The 17,996-nt window shown below is 35.3% G+C and overlaps 2 protein-coding genes across 2 annotated transcripts in view; one reads left to right on the top strand and one right to left on the bottom strand.

Annotated features, from left to right (window-relative positions):
• Positions 1 to 559, top strand: part of LOC137644602 (uncharacterized) — a 15,244-nt gene extending 14,685 nt beyond the window's left edge. Inside the window, exon 6 of the mRNA XM_068377557.1 lies at positions 1 to 559. This exon is cut by the window's left edge and continues 770 nt beyond it. The gene's annotated coding sequence lies outside the window, so the exon portion shown is untranslated.
• A 7,992-nt stretch (positions 560 to 8,551) lies between these two features.
• Positions 8,552 to 17,649, bottom strand: LOC137644098 (prostaglandin G/H synthase 2-like). Its single transcript, XM_068377047.1, has 12 exons — positions 17,371 to 17,649; positions 13,188 to 13,313; positions 12,422 to 12,541; positions 12,157 to 12,300; positions 11,883 to 12,026; positions 11,539 to 11,717; positions 11,304 to 11,387; positions 10,990 to 11,130; positions 10,557 to 10,847; positions 10,316 to 10,426; positions 9,946 to 10,159; positions 8,552 to 9,696 (listed from the first exon to the last, which is right to left on the bottom strand). The coding sequence occupies exons 1-12, from the start codon at positions 17,423 to 17,425 to the stop codon at positions 9,449 to 9,451; spliced, it is 1,857 nt and encodes a 618-aa protein (XP_068233148.1). The 5' UTR covers positions 17,426 to 17,649; the 3' UTR covers positions 8,552 to 9,448.
• Positions 17,650 to 17,996: the final 347 nt, after the last annotated feature.

Raw genomic sequence — 17,996 nt, 5'->3', positions numbered from 1 at the left:
ATGGTCGTAGCTTCAAATAAAATACTTTGGCGTGGCTGATCTGCATCTGTTCAGTGGGAGTCTCTTGAACTATTCAGCTTAGAATATCAAGCAAATAAGATTGAATCTTGTCAAATCAAGAGTAGATTGTTATTATAGCTTTTCCTAGAATCCTTTTGGTCTGACTGCCTGCATCTGTTCAATCAGAATCGCTCTATGTAAAATTTAGGTCAAAGTGGCAACCAGTTGCAACCAGAGGATTAGGCTAAACTCTCAGAGCTACTAGCGATGTAGACCTACTCCAGCTCCTTGGTATTATCAAATTTGTTTCTATAAAACAAGAGACTATAGGAATATAATTATTATTCTAATAATTTTCATGATCATCTTTTTTCTCCCCGTTTGAGTAAAATTATTATATAAAAATATTAAATTTTGCCATATTGTGGCCCTTCCTTGACTCTTCCCAGGATGTATGGAAATCAAGGCGACACTATTTGATTTGAATTACCGGTTATTTATATATCCTTAGATTTATTTATATTCGACTTGATCTAATCGAGATTGAAATACAGACTTGTAACGCATGACATATAATTTATGCTATGAATATAAATTCTGAAAATTCAGTAGTGTTTATTAGTTTCCTAATCTAATGATATACTGTATATAGAAAGTAATTATATTCTTTACACGTTCACCTCTTTCATCGTACACCTGAGAACATTAAGATTAACACTAAGACTGAGAAATTCTTCTTCACTCAAGGGATTAACCACTACACTATAAGTTTTCAGTGGCTACTTTCAACTTGGTAAGAGAGAGAGAGAGAGAGACTTAGCTATACTAAGCAGTTCTTTTAGTAGATGGACACTCAAAAGACAAACCATTGTTCTCTAGTCTTGGATAGTTCCGTAGCCTCTGTACCATGGTCTTCCATGTCTTGTTGTAGAGTTCTCCGGCTTAAGGGAACACTCGGGCACGCTGTTCTGTCTTGTTTCTCTTCCTCTTGTTTTGTTAAAGTTTTTATAGTTTATATAGGATATATTTATTTTAATGCTACTATTCTTAAAAATTTTAGTTTTTCCTGTTTCCATTCCTCACTGGGCTATTTTCCCTGTTGGAGACCCTGGGCTTATAGTTTCCTGCTTTTCCAACCAGGTTGTAGCTTAGCAGGTAATAATAATAATAATAATAATGATAATAATAATCTATTTACTTTCATACGAATTATAGAGAACAAAATAAGGAATGCTAAGAAAAATGATACTAATTGCCATACTAAACTGTTAATTTCATCCCATAATGATGAGAACTTTTGAAATAAAGGCATATCTTTTTTTATATCTCCTTACTTTTATATCATAACTTTTTACGATGTAACTATTTCCAACCCCTTCTCTCTCTCTCTCTCTCTCTCTCTCTCTCTCTCTCTCTCTCTCTCTCTCTCTCTCTCTCTCTCTCTCTAATAAGGCCAAAAGTAATATACGAATAGCTTCTAGTGATCCTTAATTTAGTGCTTTACGATACGTAAATACTTAACATTAGAACTGGCTGGACCTTCCAAAGAAAAATGATAAAGGAAATTGAAAATATGGACGAAAAGAAAAGAATAATTTAAAAAGATTCAACGTAAACCATATTGCAAGAGAGGCAGCCCAGACGCTGTTCAGACCATCAGAAGGAAATTGCCAAAGATCTTTTCATGAAAGCCCTGCTTTGTGGAGAGCGGTTCACCTGCTGGGTCTTTTATGTTTCATGTGGCCCACCGGGGGTGGCCAGGTGTGGCCAAGGTGCGGAGAGGTTCAAAAAGTATTCCTAAAGTCCACCTTCTTAAGGTTAAGAAGAAATGATCTGAAGTAACCATCTGGTATCAGATGATTCGTCTGTCTTTTCCAAGAGCAGATTTCGTCTTATAGAACTGTGTGATGAGCTAGTTGTTTCTTTTGAAACAGATGAGTTAGTAACAGTTTCTTTTGAAACAGATAAACTAGTTGCAGTTTCTTTTGAAACAGATGAGCTATTTGTAGTCTCCTTTGCAATAGATGAGCTAATTGTAGTTTCCTATGCAAGAGATGGACTAGTTGCAGTTTCTTTAGCAACAGATAAGCTAGCTGCAGTTTTTTGCAACAGATAAACTAGTTGCAGTTTCTTTTGAAACAGATAAATTAGTTGCAGTTTCTTTTGCAACAAATGAGTTAGTTGCAGTTTCTTTTGTAACAAAGTAGCTAGTTACAGTTTCTTTTGCAACAAATGAGCTAGTTACAGTTTATTTTGCAACAGATGAGCTAGTTGCAGTTTCTTTTGCAAAAGACCAACTAGTTGAAATATTTATTTCAAGAGAAACATTACCTAACATCAACGATGTCTTTCTTTTGGTAGAAAAAATCCAAGCAACATAAAAAAACTTTCTCTTTCCCATGGGAACATCACGGAGAACCAGGAATGTTTTTCAAGTACAAGAATACAAGGTGGTGTATCATGCCCCACTTAGTTTCAAGAACCTACTACCGCTGCATAGAAAAGCCATTTCCGACATGAGGACGGACAAGCACACACACCCTCTTCCTCTGAATCATATGGTTTGGAAATATGCAAGGGTGAGAAAGAACTAGACATCTCTCTCTCTCTCTCTCTAAACAAAACATACACATCCTGACTCAAACACGTTCATGTGCCTTCAAGGTATTTATAAAAATACATCTCTTAAGATAATTCAAATGTTAGATCTCTCTCTCTCTTTCTCTCTCTCTCTCTCTCTGGTCTTATTCCACGAAACGTAAAAAATTACGACTAAATATTTAGATTGATATGTACACACAGCATACACAGAATCAACACTTCCCACCCTCTTACCATTTTCTAACTACAACACGGCAGTTTGGCAATTTGTGGGAAATTGTGGTTTCTGTGTGTAGCTCTCAGGGTACCTACTCTCACCAGGGTATGACTACTCATTGTCCAGCCCCCCTCCCCCCTATACCCTACTCATTCTCTCTTCTACGCGAGAGAGGAGGAGAGACTGGGTAGGCCAACAGTACATAGTTATATGTCTGCCAATGCCGTTTAGCGTGGCCGGAAAGAAATGCATATATCGAGTAGTTGTATGTCTGTCAATGGCGCAGAGCGTGACTGTAAAATATATATATATATATATATATATATATATATATATATATATATATATATATATATATATATATATATATATACTACATATATATATATATATATATATATATGTATATATATAAACACAGTATATGTATATATATATATATATATATATATATATATATACTACATATATGTATATATATATATATATACATATATATATATATATGTACATACTGTATATATATATATATATATATATACATATACTGTGTTTATATATATACATATATATATATATATATATATCTATATATATATATGTAGTATATATATACATATATATAATATATATATATACATATATATGAATACATATATATATATATATATACTGTATATATATATATATATATATATATATATACAGTATGTATATATATATATATATATATATATATATATATATATATATACAGTATGTATATATATATATATATATATACATATATATATACATACATACTGTATATATATATATATATATATATAGCCAGACACTTGCTCTTTATTATACAGAAGAGATCAATAATAACTACAGACCGTGTCTCTGCATAATCTCCCACAAGAACTTCGCTTCGACCTCCCCTTTTTTTTTCTCTAGCCAAAGCTCTTCCAGGAAACTGACTGACGGTACATCCAAAATTAGAAGCTGCAAAGACCCAACATCCACTGGGCTTTTAAACTTGGGAAATAACTGGGGATACCAGACTGCCCTTCTTCTTTAACCAGCCAAGCGGTATTCACGAAAAAATCCCTTCAGTTTCGAGTTATTCTGAAATATCGTGATGTTCTTCACGCTTTTCGGGTCCTGATATAAGCCAGATGCTGTCATTTGTATTCTTGTGAAACGTCCGGTTTTTCTGTCTTGAATATGCAAACATCATTCATTGATTAGAGTTTTGGGATCAGGAAGAATTTATATGATAGTATATTTTAGTTTCCTGTTGCGAGAGAGAGAGAGAGAGAGAGAGAGAGAGAGAGAGAGAGAGAGAGAGAGAGAGAGAGAGAGAGAGAGAGAGGGAGAGAGAGAGAGAAATTCGCTTATAATGCTTTTATCAGTAATTTTCCTTTACATTTTTTTTTCATTATTGCGTTCCATTTTCTCATATAGTTATGTATTATTGGAAGAATTTATATCATAATAGATTTTAGTTTCCTGTTGCAGAGAGAGAGAGAGAGAGAGAGAGAGAGAGAGAGAGAGAGAGAGACATTCGCTTATAATGCTTTTATTAGTAATTTTCCTTCACATTTTTTTCATTAGTGTGTTCCATTTTCTCATATAGCTATGTGTTATTGGAAGAATTTATATCATAATAGACTTTAGTTTCCTGTTGCGAGAGAGAGAGAGAGAGAGAGAGAGAGAGAGAGAGAGAGAGAGATTATAATAGTTTTATTCGTAACTTTCCTCTACATTTTTCCTTAATCTGTTCAATTTTCTCAAATACAGCAGCTATAATGTATTGGAAAAATTTATATAATACTAGATTATTGTTTCCCGTTCAGAGAGAGAGAGAGAGAGAGAGAGAGAGAGAGAGAGAGAGAGAGATTCGTTTATAATGCTTTTATTACTAATGAGCTCCAACTGCATAGCATTATCTGACGTTTACAAACACACGTCATAAATATTTACAAATATTTCGCAACGCCATCTGTGGGTTTTTTTTAATCACACGAAATTAATGGTCTTTAGATAAACCTTTTAGCTTATTTTTGTGATAATAATAATAATAATAATAATAATAATAATAATAATAATTATTATTATTATTATTATTATTATTATTATTAATGTTGTTGTTATTATTATTATCATTATTATTATTATTATTATTATTATTATTAATATTGTCATAATTATTATTGTTATTATTATTATTATTATTAGCCAAACTACAACATTAGTCGGAGAAGCATGATGCTATAAGCAGAAGGGCTCCAACAAGGAAAAATTGCCCAGTGAGGAAAGGAAATAAAGGAATAAATAGATTATATGGGAAGTAATGAACATTCAAAATAAAATATCTTTAGAACAGTAACAACATTAAAACAGATTTTTCATATATGAACTATAAAAAGAGACTTACGTCAGCATGTTTCCACATAATGTAATTTCTCGTAGATTTCGATAGTTATTCAGATCTCGACACAAAAGTAATTCATGTTTTACATTTGCAAAAATCTGGCTAGTACAGTGGTAACGTGTTCGCCTAGCATTCGCTTGGCAGCAGATCGATCCCCGCCCAGGACCGTGAGTTTAAGATGTTTAACTGGGGAGGAAACTGCTGTGGTTGGGCTTGACCGGCTGACGTTCTGGTGATCATCTATTCTGTTGGAACTGGAACTGAAACCAGACACCTTTAACCTTTAATATTGCTTTGCAAGGTTTAAAGGCCGTTCATGAATGGTAAGGGCAAGGGACAGTGACATTGCCCTATAGAGCATCAGTGTCTTTTAAACATGCTGATTTTCGCTATTACAGATCGTCTATTTTAGTAGGACTCTCGGAGGTATGGGGAACCTGAGGCCTTAAGGCCGCATATGGCCTTCTGGACCATCAAGTGCGGCCTTCTACGGCCTTTGATATATGTACAGTATGTGTAGTACATTTCTGCTTTGACACTGAATATTGTGCGTTTGAAATCATTCTACTGTATGTACACACATAGGAAAGTTGTGTTCAGTAATGTACCTCCCAGAGAATGGAAGCAATTTTTCCTTGAATTCTATGAATCCTAACTTTATACAACTAGCAGCTTTTCCTTGTCATCTGCAAGGAAAAACTGCTAGTTGCAGTGAGTAAGGGATTTAACGTATGATAGACGAGATTTTTCCTGTTTTGTCCATCTCCTCACTGTGATCTATGTTAGTTTTAGATGAGTCAACAGGTTACATATTTTTGGCATAAAAATATTTTATTTGTGCTTTCACTGATGAGTTTTGCTTGTATGAAAAACAGCTCCCTTGGGTAACCTTAACACAAGGACAAGTAGTACATTGGATCCTTCTCTCCGGATACGGTTAATTTTCCCTTTGCCTAACACATACACCGAATAGTCTGGCCTATTCCTTACCCATCCTCTTCTGTCCTCATACACCTGACAACACAGATTACCAAACAATTCTGCTTACTGCACTGTAATTGTTCAGTGTCCACTTTTCTCTTTATAAAGGTAGATGAGACTCTTTAGCTATGGTAAGAAGCTCTTCTAGGAGAAGGACACTCCAAAATCAAACCATTATTCTCTTATCTTGGATAGTGCCATAGCCTCTGTACCAAGGTCTTCCACTGTCTTGAGTTTGAGCTCGGGCACACTATTCTATCTTATTTCTCTTCCTCTTATTTTGTTAAAGTTTTTATAGTTTATATAGGAGATATTTATTTTATCTTGTTGCTATTTTCCCTGTTTGAGCCCCTGGCCTTATAGTATCCTGCTTTTCCAACTAGGGTTGTAGCTTAGCTAGTAATGATAATAATGATAGTTTACGAACTCTTCGATTGAATAAACGCCTAAAAGATTACTATTAATATAGTTTTAATTTAGCTTCAGATTACTTCATTCGCGTAATATATGGTGACCGATGTGGTAACCTCCCTGACTGGTGATCGCTAGACTGGGGTTCGAGTTCCGCTCAAACTCGTTAGTTTCTTTGGTCGCTCCAACCTCACCATTCCTGTGAGCTAGGGATGGGGGCCTTGGGGGAGCCTATAGGTCTATCTACCGAGTCATCGGCAGCCATTGCCTGGCCCTCCTTGGTTGTAGGTTAGGTGGAGAGGGGCCTTGGGCGCCGATCATATGTGTGTATGATCAGTCTCTAAGGCATTGTCCTGCTGGATAGTGGAATGTCACTGTCCCTTGCCCCCTGCCATTCATGAGTGGCCTTTAAACTTTAAACAGGATAAAACGTAAATTTGATTCAAAGCTTTGTGGTAGCATATTGGAAACGTCCCTACCTGACAATCTGCTGGACTGGTATTCCGGCCCCGGTCAAGGTCGGACAAAATTACTTCCGACCAATCAGCTGTTAGGAAACTTTTCCGAGAAGAGCAGGGTGCTATAAGCCCAAAGGTTCCAATGAATTAATTGTTATTGTTATCACTAGCTAAGCAACAACCCTAGTTGGAAAAACAGGATGCTATAAGCCCAAGGGCTCCAACCGGAAAAATAGCCTAGTGAGGAAAGCAAATAAGGAAACAGATAGTGCGTCTGAGTGTACGGTCAAGCAAGAAAACTCTAACCTAAGACAGTGAAAGACCATGGTACAGAGGTTATGGGACAACCCAAGGCAAGAGAACAATGGTTTGATCTTGGAGTATCATTCTCCTAGATGATTTGCTTACCATAGCCAGAGTCACTTCTACTCTTACCAAGAGGAAAGTAGCCACTGAACAATTATAGTGCAGTCGTTAACCGCTTGATTGAAGAAGAAATATTGGGTTATCTTAGTGTTGTCAGGTGTATGACGAAAGAGGAGAATGTGTAAAGAATAGACCAGACTATTTAGTGTTTGAGTAGGTAAAGGAAATTATCATTATTATTATTACTTGACAAGCCACAACCCAGTTTGGAAGAGCAAGATGCTATAAGCCCAGAGACTCCAACAGGGCAAATAGCCATGTGAGGAAAGGAAACAAGGAAATAATAGAATTAACTAACAACAAAAAATAAATAATTTAAGAACAACAACAATTAAAAGGTATATTTCATATAAAAATATCTTTATAAATGAAAAAAATTAATATCTACATTGCTTTTATTTTATATTCTTTGGATTCATTTTCCTCTTCAACTCCAAAAGGGAAAAATAACACAAAATCATATATAATTCATTTGTTTATTTAAAAAAAAAGTGTTGGTCTCATTAACAATCACAATGCAATGTATAAAAATATTTGCGGAATCTCTTCAATAATGGCAAACGTATATCCTATGTACAAAAAAATGGTAACATAAATATAAACTGTCAATATATACAAGACAATATAACCCTTGGTTTCATTGAAAATGCCCTTGGTAACTCAGATATAACATTTAAGTTTTAATCCTGATTTCATCTCTCACGACTTTCCTCACTGAGAAAATGGCGAACTGAAGTTTTAATCACGATTTTATCATTATTTTCATCAATGAGAAATAGGCAAACTGAAGTTTTAATCCCGATTTTATATCACGATTTTCACCAGTGGGAAAATGGGGAACTGAAGTTTTAATCCCGATATTATATCTCGTGATTTTCATCAATGAGAATATGGCGAACTGAAGTTTTTAATCCCGATTTTCTCGCGATTTTCATCAGTGAGAAAATGGAGGATGGAAGTTTTAATCAAGATTTCATCTCTTACGATTTTCATCAGAGTAAATGACGAACTGAAGTTTTAATCACGATTTTATAACACGATTTTCATCAGTGAAAAAATGACGAACTGAAATCCTTGTTTTAGAATAAGCAACAAATATCCTACGAAGAGAGTTTTTACAAAAAAAGTCCTGCTTTTATGGAAATCCTATCAACAATAATCTAACCCTGAATATCCATTACCCCAAAATCACTATTGATCCTTACTGTAAGACAGTAAATGACTAGTATCAATTATGAGATTCTTAGCAAACGATTAAAAAGATTCTATAGACTGGGGATGCAATTATGCTTCGATCCTACAGCGAAAAATATATATAATAAATAAATCCTAAAGACGAATAGGAACAAATATTGGAAATTCTTCAATGAAGCGACTACGTCATCAATAGGTGTACAGAGAACGCACTGTCACTGCCTATACTGTCATGTATAGGGATGCAACGCGTCAATGTTGATACAGAAGCCTATGTAAATGATGCTAACTTTACTTGCAATGTAAAGAACATAATAAGCCAGTAGGTATTTCTTGCAACAATGGTGAAGAACTTTCTCTGGTGAAGAACTTTTTCTAATATTATGAGACCCAACTTAATCTCCTCTTATAGATTAACCTGAGATTACGTCAGCGCATCTTAAATAACAAATTGAAAATAAATAAAATCCGGAAATGAGATTGTCACCTTATAAGCTAAGCACAGCCTGTTTTTGCAAGCACTTCTAGGTCAACTAAAAAAGATTGCTTGCTCTCGAAAATATTCCCCTCAATAGAAATGAATCTATTCGCCTTGTGAGAGCACTTGCTAAAAAAAATCCATAAAATAAATAAATTTCTGTTACTTTACAAAATAAAACACTCTCACAAAATGGGAAATAGTTTGAGTAATAAATAAAATGGGGATCCTTTTATGAAGTCCCACGACGTGAGTTAATCCTACGCCGTGCCTTCAGGAACTTTGAAGGCGATGTTCTTGCATCCAGTTTTCATGTTGAGGCAGAAGAGCTTTTCCAGCGAGGCTGTCTTGATGATGTTCATGCCCTCTTCGCCTCCGAAGGTGGAAGGCTTCCAGTACCTGGGGCTGCAGATGGGGTTAGCAATGAGACCTTTGACACTCCAAGGACCTCCGATGTTCACCATTGTCAGAGGTGTGATTGAAGGACCTGGGCGCTCGGCTAGTAGACCTGGAAGATATCAAGAGATACATTTTAATGTTTGAGACACATTGTCTTACAAGATTTAGTTACAATTGGCATTTAACTAACAAAACAATTTACCTTTACTCAAAGGAAGCTAAGTTAAATCTATATTTATATGTAAGAATCCAATCATAAGAAGTAAATTTCATATAGAAAACTAATCACTATACAGATAGCATCTTCAGAAAGGAAAAAATCCAGGAGATATCACTAAGAAGGGAATGGAAGACTTACCAACATAGTATTCCACAGCTTCAATGTCTCCATACATTTCCTCCAAATCTGCAGCTAGTTCCTTTTCTCCAGTTAGGTCTTCAAAGCTTGTGAAGGGACGAAGACTAAATCTCCTCCTGTAAGCATTGATGCTCTGGAACCTCAGTTTTCGTCCACTTTCAATGACATTCTTCAGCACTGGGTAAAGTACGTGGGCATGGTTGCGGTTTGTCAACTGTTGAAAAATAAAATAAATATAAGTATTTATTCAGTATAAAATGTAATCAATATAGTTATTTTGAATAAACATCATTGGAGTTGCAGATTGTAAACGAAAAATATTTCACAGATCATGCATTAAATGGAATAACGTTAGGCTTGATAAACTTACCGCGCCAGCACGGCTGTTGACCATAGAGTGGATGAACTCATCAAGACCATGTTTGAAAATTGGTAGAGTATTATAAGCCATATCCATGATACCGTAGTTGGTTCCATTGACCTGCAGACAAAGAAATGATGATTCGGTGAGTAAAACGTATGAATGAACTACAAAAATTAAAGGTACATTTCATCATTGTATTTAAAAATACCACATTTAGCATTGCCTAGAGACCGTTTTATAAACGTACCTCAAGTGTATCTGGAATAAGTGGATGCCAGTGGTAGAGGTGGTTAAATTCAACATGGATTCTGTTGTGGTACTGGAATCTAGTTCCATGGACGAGATCTGGTTCGAAGGAGAGTCTCAGCTTGTACTGGCTCAGATGCTGGACGTAATCCTCAATAGTGATCTTGATGACTTCGCCAACTATAATGAGACGAGCTGTGTGGTATAGCTGTTCATCGCTCCAGTCAGGGTGAACCTTCAAGAGCTCATCGCAGACCCTGTTGTGTTCACGTACCCAGATGGTTGCATAGGCCTGTGAAAGAGAATGGTTTCATTAGCACTAGGAAGAAATAACAAAATTTGCCCTGGTTAAATAATTTCAAAGTGTCATTTTACATTTGTTGATAGGTTTATTCCATTGAATAACTGGATTTCTAAACAAATGAGATACTTACAAAGAGTCCAGGAAGGAGGGCAAAGAAAGGATGTCCAAGGGCGAATTTGCCATTTTCTGGAATAGGGACATTAGGTGGGTAGTCCATAGTGATGTCAGGAACATCCTTCAGGTAGGGTGGGAACTCCTCTCCATTAATTACCTATAAATGAATGTGAAAAATGTTAGTACTTTAAACATTGATACACGAAGAACAAAGTATTTCATAATGTATTACCTAGATAACATACAAATATGTATTGACATCTGAGATATGTGACACAAAGTCCTCCTAAACTGAAGTGATGTTAAGGTCTTTAAAGACTAAAAGCTCACCTGAGTAAGAAGCTTTCCATTGACCCTGGACCTCAAAGCCTGGCGATCATTTTCAGTCAATCCATAAATGTTGGAAACATCAACCTGGAATAGAAGAACATTTGATTGTTATCAGATTGTCAAATGGAAACAAGTAAAAAATCATAAATAACTCATTTAATCTTGCTGGTATCCTAATATGAATAAATTGGCTCAAATAATCTAAAGGTAAAGGCTAAAAAAATGTAATACTTACACCACCAGTGCCTTTGGTGAGCTGGGGTCCTTTCTTCAGGTCAGTTCTGAAGAACTGGTGAGTGAAGTGCTGAGCATAATACTGGAAGAGGACGTTGGTATCGTGGGGTTCTGGGATGAATTCTCTCCTCAAGAAGACTTTCTTGATCAGAAGGTCAACTTCTGGAAGTTCCTTGAATCCTGGAAAATTAAACAAACAAGTTAGATTTGTTCATTTTGAACACATGTAAATTTGTCACTCCTACTCTTCATCAGCTTTAAAAATTGAAACTAAAGATCAGCATTCTTGAGTGCAAGATTCTCTTGATTCGTTATATATAATATGATTAACCTATGTAAACTCACCTTTGTCACCCATAGGCGTTGGGCAGTGTTCAGGTACGGGTGGGAGGGCACGAGCGTAATAACTTTCGTTGAAATAGGCATTAAGAGTGATATAGCTGTGATCACTTTCATAAGTGGGTGGAGAGTCGACCATATCGCCACGGGCTGTTGAAAGGTAGAAAATTCAAATGAATACGTTTTATAGATCACTCAATATTATAGATAATTTTGAAGTACATGATCGTATAATCACAGAAGTAATAATTTCATAACAGTTTAACTTGACATTACTTACATAAATACACGTATGTCATCAGGCGCTTGTGAATGAATGGGATCCTGTTCAGAATGGCCCATAGCCAGCCGTTGGATGTGAGGAAGTTGTGAAGACCCTCTGGGTCAGGCTTGATTTTCTTCACTAACCAGGCTGTCCACGTAGCTGTATGGAAGATAGAGAAACAAATGTAAATACGACAATCATTAATACAATACAATTTTCTTTCAAAAGATATGACAGCATGGTTCGGTAAGTCAATAAATGTTCTTATTTTGGCACTTACGTATTTCGCAGTTGTCCCCATAGTACCCCGTTCCAGTACAGTCACATGTGTAGTTGTTTCCAGGCCAGGCCATGCAAATGCCCTGATTTTGGCATGGGTATCCGCAGCAGGGGTCATAATCTGAAATGAATTGATGAATGACGTGAAAAAATCTTACAGATTTCTTTGCAATATGGGAGTGAATTATTTGAGAAATCTTACAGATTTCTTTGCAATGTGACAGTGAATTATTTACAGATTTCTTTGCAGTATGATAGTAAATCATTTGAAAAGTCTTACAGGTTTCTTTGCAATATGACAGTGAATTATTTGAAAATTCTTACAGATTTCTTTGCAATATAAGTGAATTATTTGAATATTCTTACAGATTTATTTGCAATATGAGGGTGAATTATTTGAAAATTCGTACAGATTTCTTTGCAATATGAGTGAATTATTTGAAAATTCTTACAGAATTCTTTGCAATATGAGGGTGAATTATTTGAAAATTCGTACAGATTTCTTTGCAATATGAGTGAATTATTTGAAAATTCTTACAGAAATCTTTGCAATATGACAGTGAATTATTTGAAAATTCTGACAGATTTCTTTGCAATATGGCAGTGAATAATTTGAAAATTCTTACAGATTTCTTTGCAATATGGCACACATTGCTTGCAACATAAATGCATACAACAGAGGACTGAGAATCATTATCGTCCTTTTTCATTGCTTCAAGAAAGATTACGTTTCGTGACGTGAAATAAAAGATGGACGATCAACTCACCAGTAGTGGTTAGCATCTGGGCTTGTGGAAGTTGAGTTTCTGTGACGGGAGACCTCATGAAGAGAAAAGAAGCCGCTAGGATGATGCCGGCGACTCCAAAAACGAGTTTCGTGTCGCCTGGACCTTCTGGAAGAGATTAGGGGACACATTAGCAAATATTAGAAAAAAATATCTAAATATCTTATTGCGTTTTATCGAAAAACATTAACCAAATTTCTTTATCTCCCGAATAGACTTTGGAAGAATGAAATTTGTTTATAAATTAAAAATCTAATTTAATGGTGTTACCGTTCTAATATTTTATTGTGATTGTTCATTACTTCTCTTGTAGTTTGTTTATTCACCTTTTCATTTGCTCATTGGGTTATTTTTCCCTATTGGAGCCATTGGGCTTATAGCACCTTGCTTTTCCATCTAGGGTTGTACCTTAGCTTGTAGTAGTAGTAGTAGTAGTAGTAGTAGTAGTAGTAGTAATAATAATAATAATAATAATAATAATAATAATAATGGCAGAAATTAAATAAAAGAAGTTGGTAGAGCCTTCAGAACTAATGCTTCCTAAACTAACCAGTGAAATTAACACGAAAGGAACTTAACAGTCCACGTCCATGCCATAGCACAGCCTCCCTGAAACTATCAATCAATCACACTTGGTGATAACCATTTTAAACCCCTTGAAACCCCCAGCATCCTTTTTGGACATAACAATACCAAGAAGCAGCGAAATGAGCTTTCTGCACATCACCTCATACCAACTCCCATTCTCACATACACACACACACACACACACTAACCCCCCTTTTCCTAGAGCTCTTCTGGGAAGCGGTGGGCAAGCCAATAACAAATCTACACACTGGAACACAGTTCGTTTCATCTCCCTATTCGTTGGAATCATTAACACAACTATCGGTCATACCATCGTTGCGCTTCAACATGTAATTGTTTAGGTCTCTCTCTCTCTCTCTCCTCTCTCTCTCTCTCTCTCTCTCTCTCCTCTCTCTCTCTCTCTCTCTCTCTCTCTCGTTTATATCTAAAATCCAATGAGAAATATCTAGTACTAGGACTAAACCTGGGCCGAATGAGACACCCCCAGGACGCGAAATTTCTGGACTCTCTCTCTCTCTCTCTCTCTCTCTCTCTCTCTCTCTCTCTCTCTCTCTCGTCTATATCTAAAAGCAGAGAAGAAATATCTAGTACTAGGACTAAACCTGGGGCGAATGAGACACCCCAGGACGCTAAATTTCTGGACTCTCTCTCTCTCTCTCTCTCTCTCTCTCTCTCTCTCCTCTCTCTCTCTCTCTCTCTCTCTCTCTCTCTCTCTCTCAATCTTGTTTATATCTAAAATCCGATGAGAAATATCTAGTACTAGGACTAAACCTGGGACGAATGAGACACCAGGACGCGACATTTGTGGACACACTCTCTCTCTCTCTCTCTCTCTCTCTCTCTCTCTCTCTCTCTCTCTCTCTCTCTCTCTCTCTCTCTCTCTCTCTTGTTTATATCTAAAATCCGAGAAGAAATACCTAGTACTAGGACTAAACCTGGGCCGAATAAGACACCAAGATGCAGCGAAATTTTGTGTACAACACAGCAGGGGTTAGCGAATCAAAGGATTTATCCTTTAAGGTCTCCAGGATACAATAGAGGCAATTGGGGGACATGAGAAGCACATCTGCTGCATATAAATTCGGCCTGAGCTATTGATAACCAAGAAACTGGTTTTCGGAAACTAAAGAACAGTGGGAGATTTACTATTAAACTTTGTGATAAATCAAAATTCTTGTCCATTGACTATTTGCACACACAGCATAAATCTAGCGTATGATTTTTCATATTTTATTTAACGATTTCTAATCTTATAAATTATGATAAAAATCCGGAATTCTGGTCTATGGATTGCCTGCAGAAGCATAAATCTAACGATTTTTCATTTTCTTATCGATTTCTAGTCTCATAAATTATGACTTAGCTTTGAGCTAATAAAATTTTATTGGTAAAATAATCAACAATTAGTTTTGAACTATTAAAACTATTTTTAGAATAATTGTAATGGCAAGAATGACTGGCGAATAAATCAGGCTATTACATGAATACGCCCAAAAACAAATAGATCCACATAGCTCCGCCTTATTGAACCGCTGTTTCAAGGTTATATAAAAGTCGTAGGACAAGTTTTGCCTTCGTGTTTATGGCCGTGAAATACTCGTCGCCTCTCAGATTAAATATTTATCTTCATTCTTAGCTCTTTTCATTAGAGCCATTTTAATTTCGATTTTTATTATTTTTATTGAATGAATAACGTGTTATTCATAATTACTATCCTCAATTATATGAGATAGTTGAACTGTAAATATATTAACATTTCTCTGTTTATAGAATGAATTGATTTGTAAATATATTAAGAATTCTCTGTTTATAAAAAGAATTGATTTGTAAATATATTAACAATTCTCTCTGTTTATAGAATGAATTGATTTGTAAACGTATAAACAATTCTCTCTGCTTATATAATGAATTGATTCGTAAATATATTAAGAATTCTCTGTTTATAAAATGAATTAATAGGTAAACATTAAAAATTTTCTCTCTTTATAAAATGAATTGATTAGTAAACGTATTAACAATTCTCTGTTTATGGAACGAAAATAAAGTTGATCATTTTAAATATAAATGAAAATATGTAGTCAATTTCAAAACAAATAAAGACATGCAACTGTCTTTTCTTCAACTCGTTTACAAACAAAAAAAAAACTAAGTTTATAACGAGATCTCTATCGCTAGCATCATCCGAGGACACCAAAAATGGCTGGAGGTGTTGGCTCTCGAAACGAATGTGTGTGTGTGTGTGTGTGTGTGTGTGTGTGTGTGTGTGTGTGTGTGTGTGTGTGTGTGGCAAACATGCGTTACCTCATTGCTTTATCATGCATGAGTACGTGACCTGTGTGGTATAAATCATGTGTGGGATAAATCTAGTGTGGTTTTACGTTCTAGACATGGCATAGCATTTTAACTTAATCCAAACAACACACACACACACACACACACACACACACACACACACACACACACACACACACACACATATATATATATATATATATATATATATATATATATATATATATATATATATATATATATATAATGTATATGTATATATATATGTGTGTGTATATGTATGTGTGTATGTATGTGTATACGTCTGGAGAGAGAGAGAGAGAGAGAGAGAGAGAGAGAGAGAGAGAGAGAGAGAGAGAGAGAGAGGAGAGAGAGAGAGAGAGAGACAAGACACAAGAGATATTCGGAAGCTACTACTAATATTTACATCGTAAGATAAACATCTCAAGATTCAAGTTGTAAACTCGGTTTAAAGTTTCGTCCTGTATTACTCCATTCTTTGATGAAATATGAAACCTTTACTTTTATGATCAATTGGTGGACAAATGTTTTCTAAAGTTTTAATTTTATAATCTTACACAGTAACGAGTTAAATCTATAAAGGTATGATTAGATACCTTAGAATTTTTGTGTTCTATTATACACATTTCGGATAGACCTACTTTTAACTTAGTATTTGCAGGGCAACATCTATTTATATATATATATATATATATATATATATATATATATATATATATATATATATATATATATATATATATATATATATATATATATATATATATATATATATATATTCTAACAGAAAATGATTGAAAACAGTGCAATAAATCAAGAAGATCCTATTGCCTTTACTCTCTATGAATTAACCCAAAAAGTAAAAAAGATAAGAAAATAAACTAAGCCTATATTTCTAAAACTACTTTTCATTCGATTTCACAGCCCAGTAATAGAGATTAGTCCCACTAACATAAATTATATACTAACACAGTTTCATCAGGAAGAAATGAGATCTAAGAATTAAAACAAAATAACCCCGGTTTAGAAATAATGGTTAGCAGCAAGTGGAATCCTATCTCAGAGTTCATTTTCTGCCAAGGTTTTGGGGCATCTGACCGAGGCTACCGGAAATGTTCTCCATCACACCTTGAAGAGGAGTCGGTAACCTCAATTTCTCCTCCACAGATCGTATGAGGCACGCCCATTAAATCAAATAACCCATATTTAATCCATTAACCTCAAAAAAACTAATCAAAAACTGATAAAATAGGCCTACACTTACCATCTTCTCGTCGCCATTCCGGTCGAGTCATGCTTTCGGCTTTGGTGGTGGACATAGGCCTAGGATACTGCTTGTTACACTGTCTAAAAGCAAGAAAAAAATATGCACTGCTTTCTCTTCCTGGGCACAATCGGCTGTTTTTTTTAAAATCACTCGGAACGCTCTCACTTGTTTCTCTAATAAACTTAAATGCACGGCAATAAGCACCGTTCTCGTTTTTAAAAGTCGTAGGCGAGGGACCTTGCTGGTGCAAGGTTGAGAGAACTCTGATTGCAGATGGCTTCGCTCTCAGTATATATAGTCTGCTTCAGGGTTGCCAGATTGGCCTTTTTTTCAGGCCAAAAAACCTCAAGTTTGGCCTTTTTGAAATTGGTTGGCCTTTAGTAACATTATGAAAAAAGTGGGCTTTAAATACTGTATTTTTTGGCCTTTTTTCTAATAATAGGTTGGCCTTTTAAAGCTGTGGTTGATTAGAAGTTAGCTTTTTCTCATTTGGAAAACCTGGCAACCCTGGCTGATACCGAGTGACGTCACAAATTCTTGGACTTCGTATGCGGGGTCTTTCCCTGTTGCATTGAATTTGTTCGTTCAAGACTTTTAGAATGTCCTTCTGTTTGTATTGAAAA

The sequence above is a fragment of the Palaemon carinicauda genome, chromosome 7 (genome assembly GCF_036898095.1).
Source record: "Palaemon carinicauda isolate YSFRI2023 chromosome 7, ASM3689809v2, whole genome shotgun sequence".
Lineage (NCBI taxonomy): Eukaryota > Metazoa > Arthropoda > Malacostraca > Decapoda > Palaemonidae > Palaemon > Palaemon carinicauda.
Note: the sequence above shows the minus strand (reverse complement) of the source record. Positions and strands in the feature narration are given on the sequence as shown.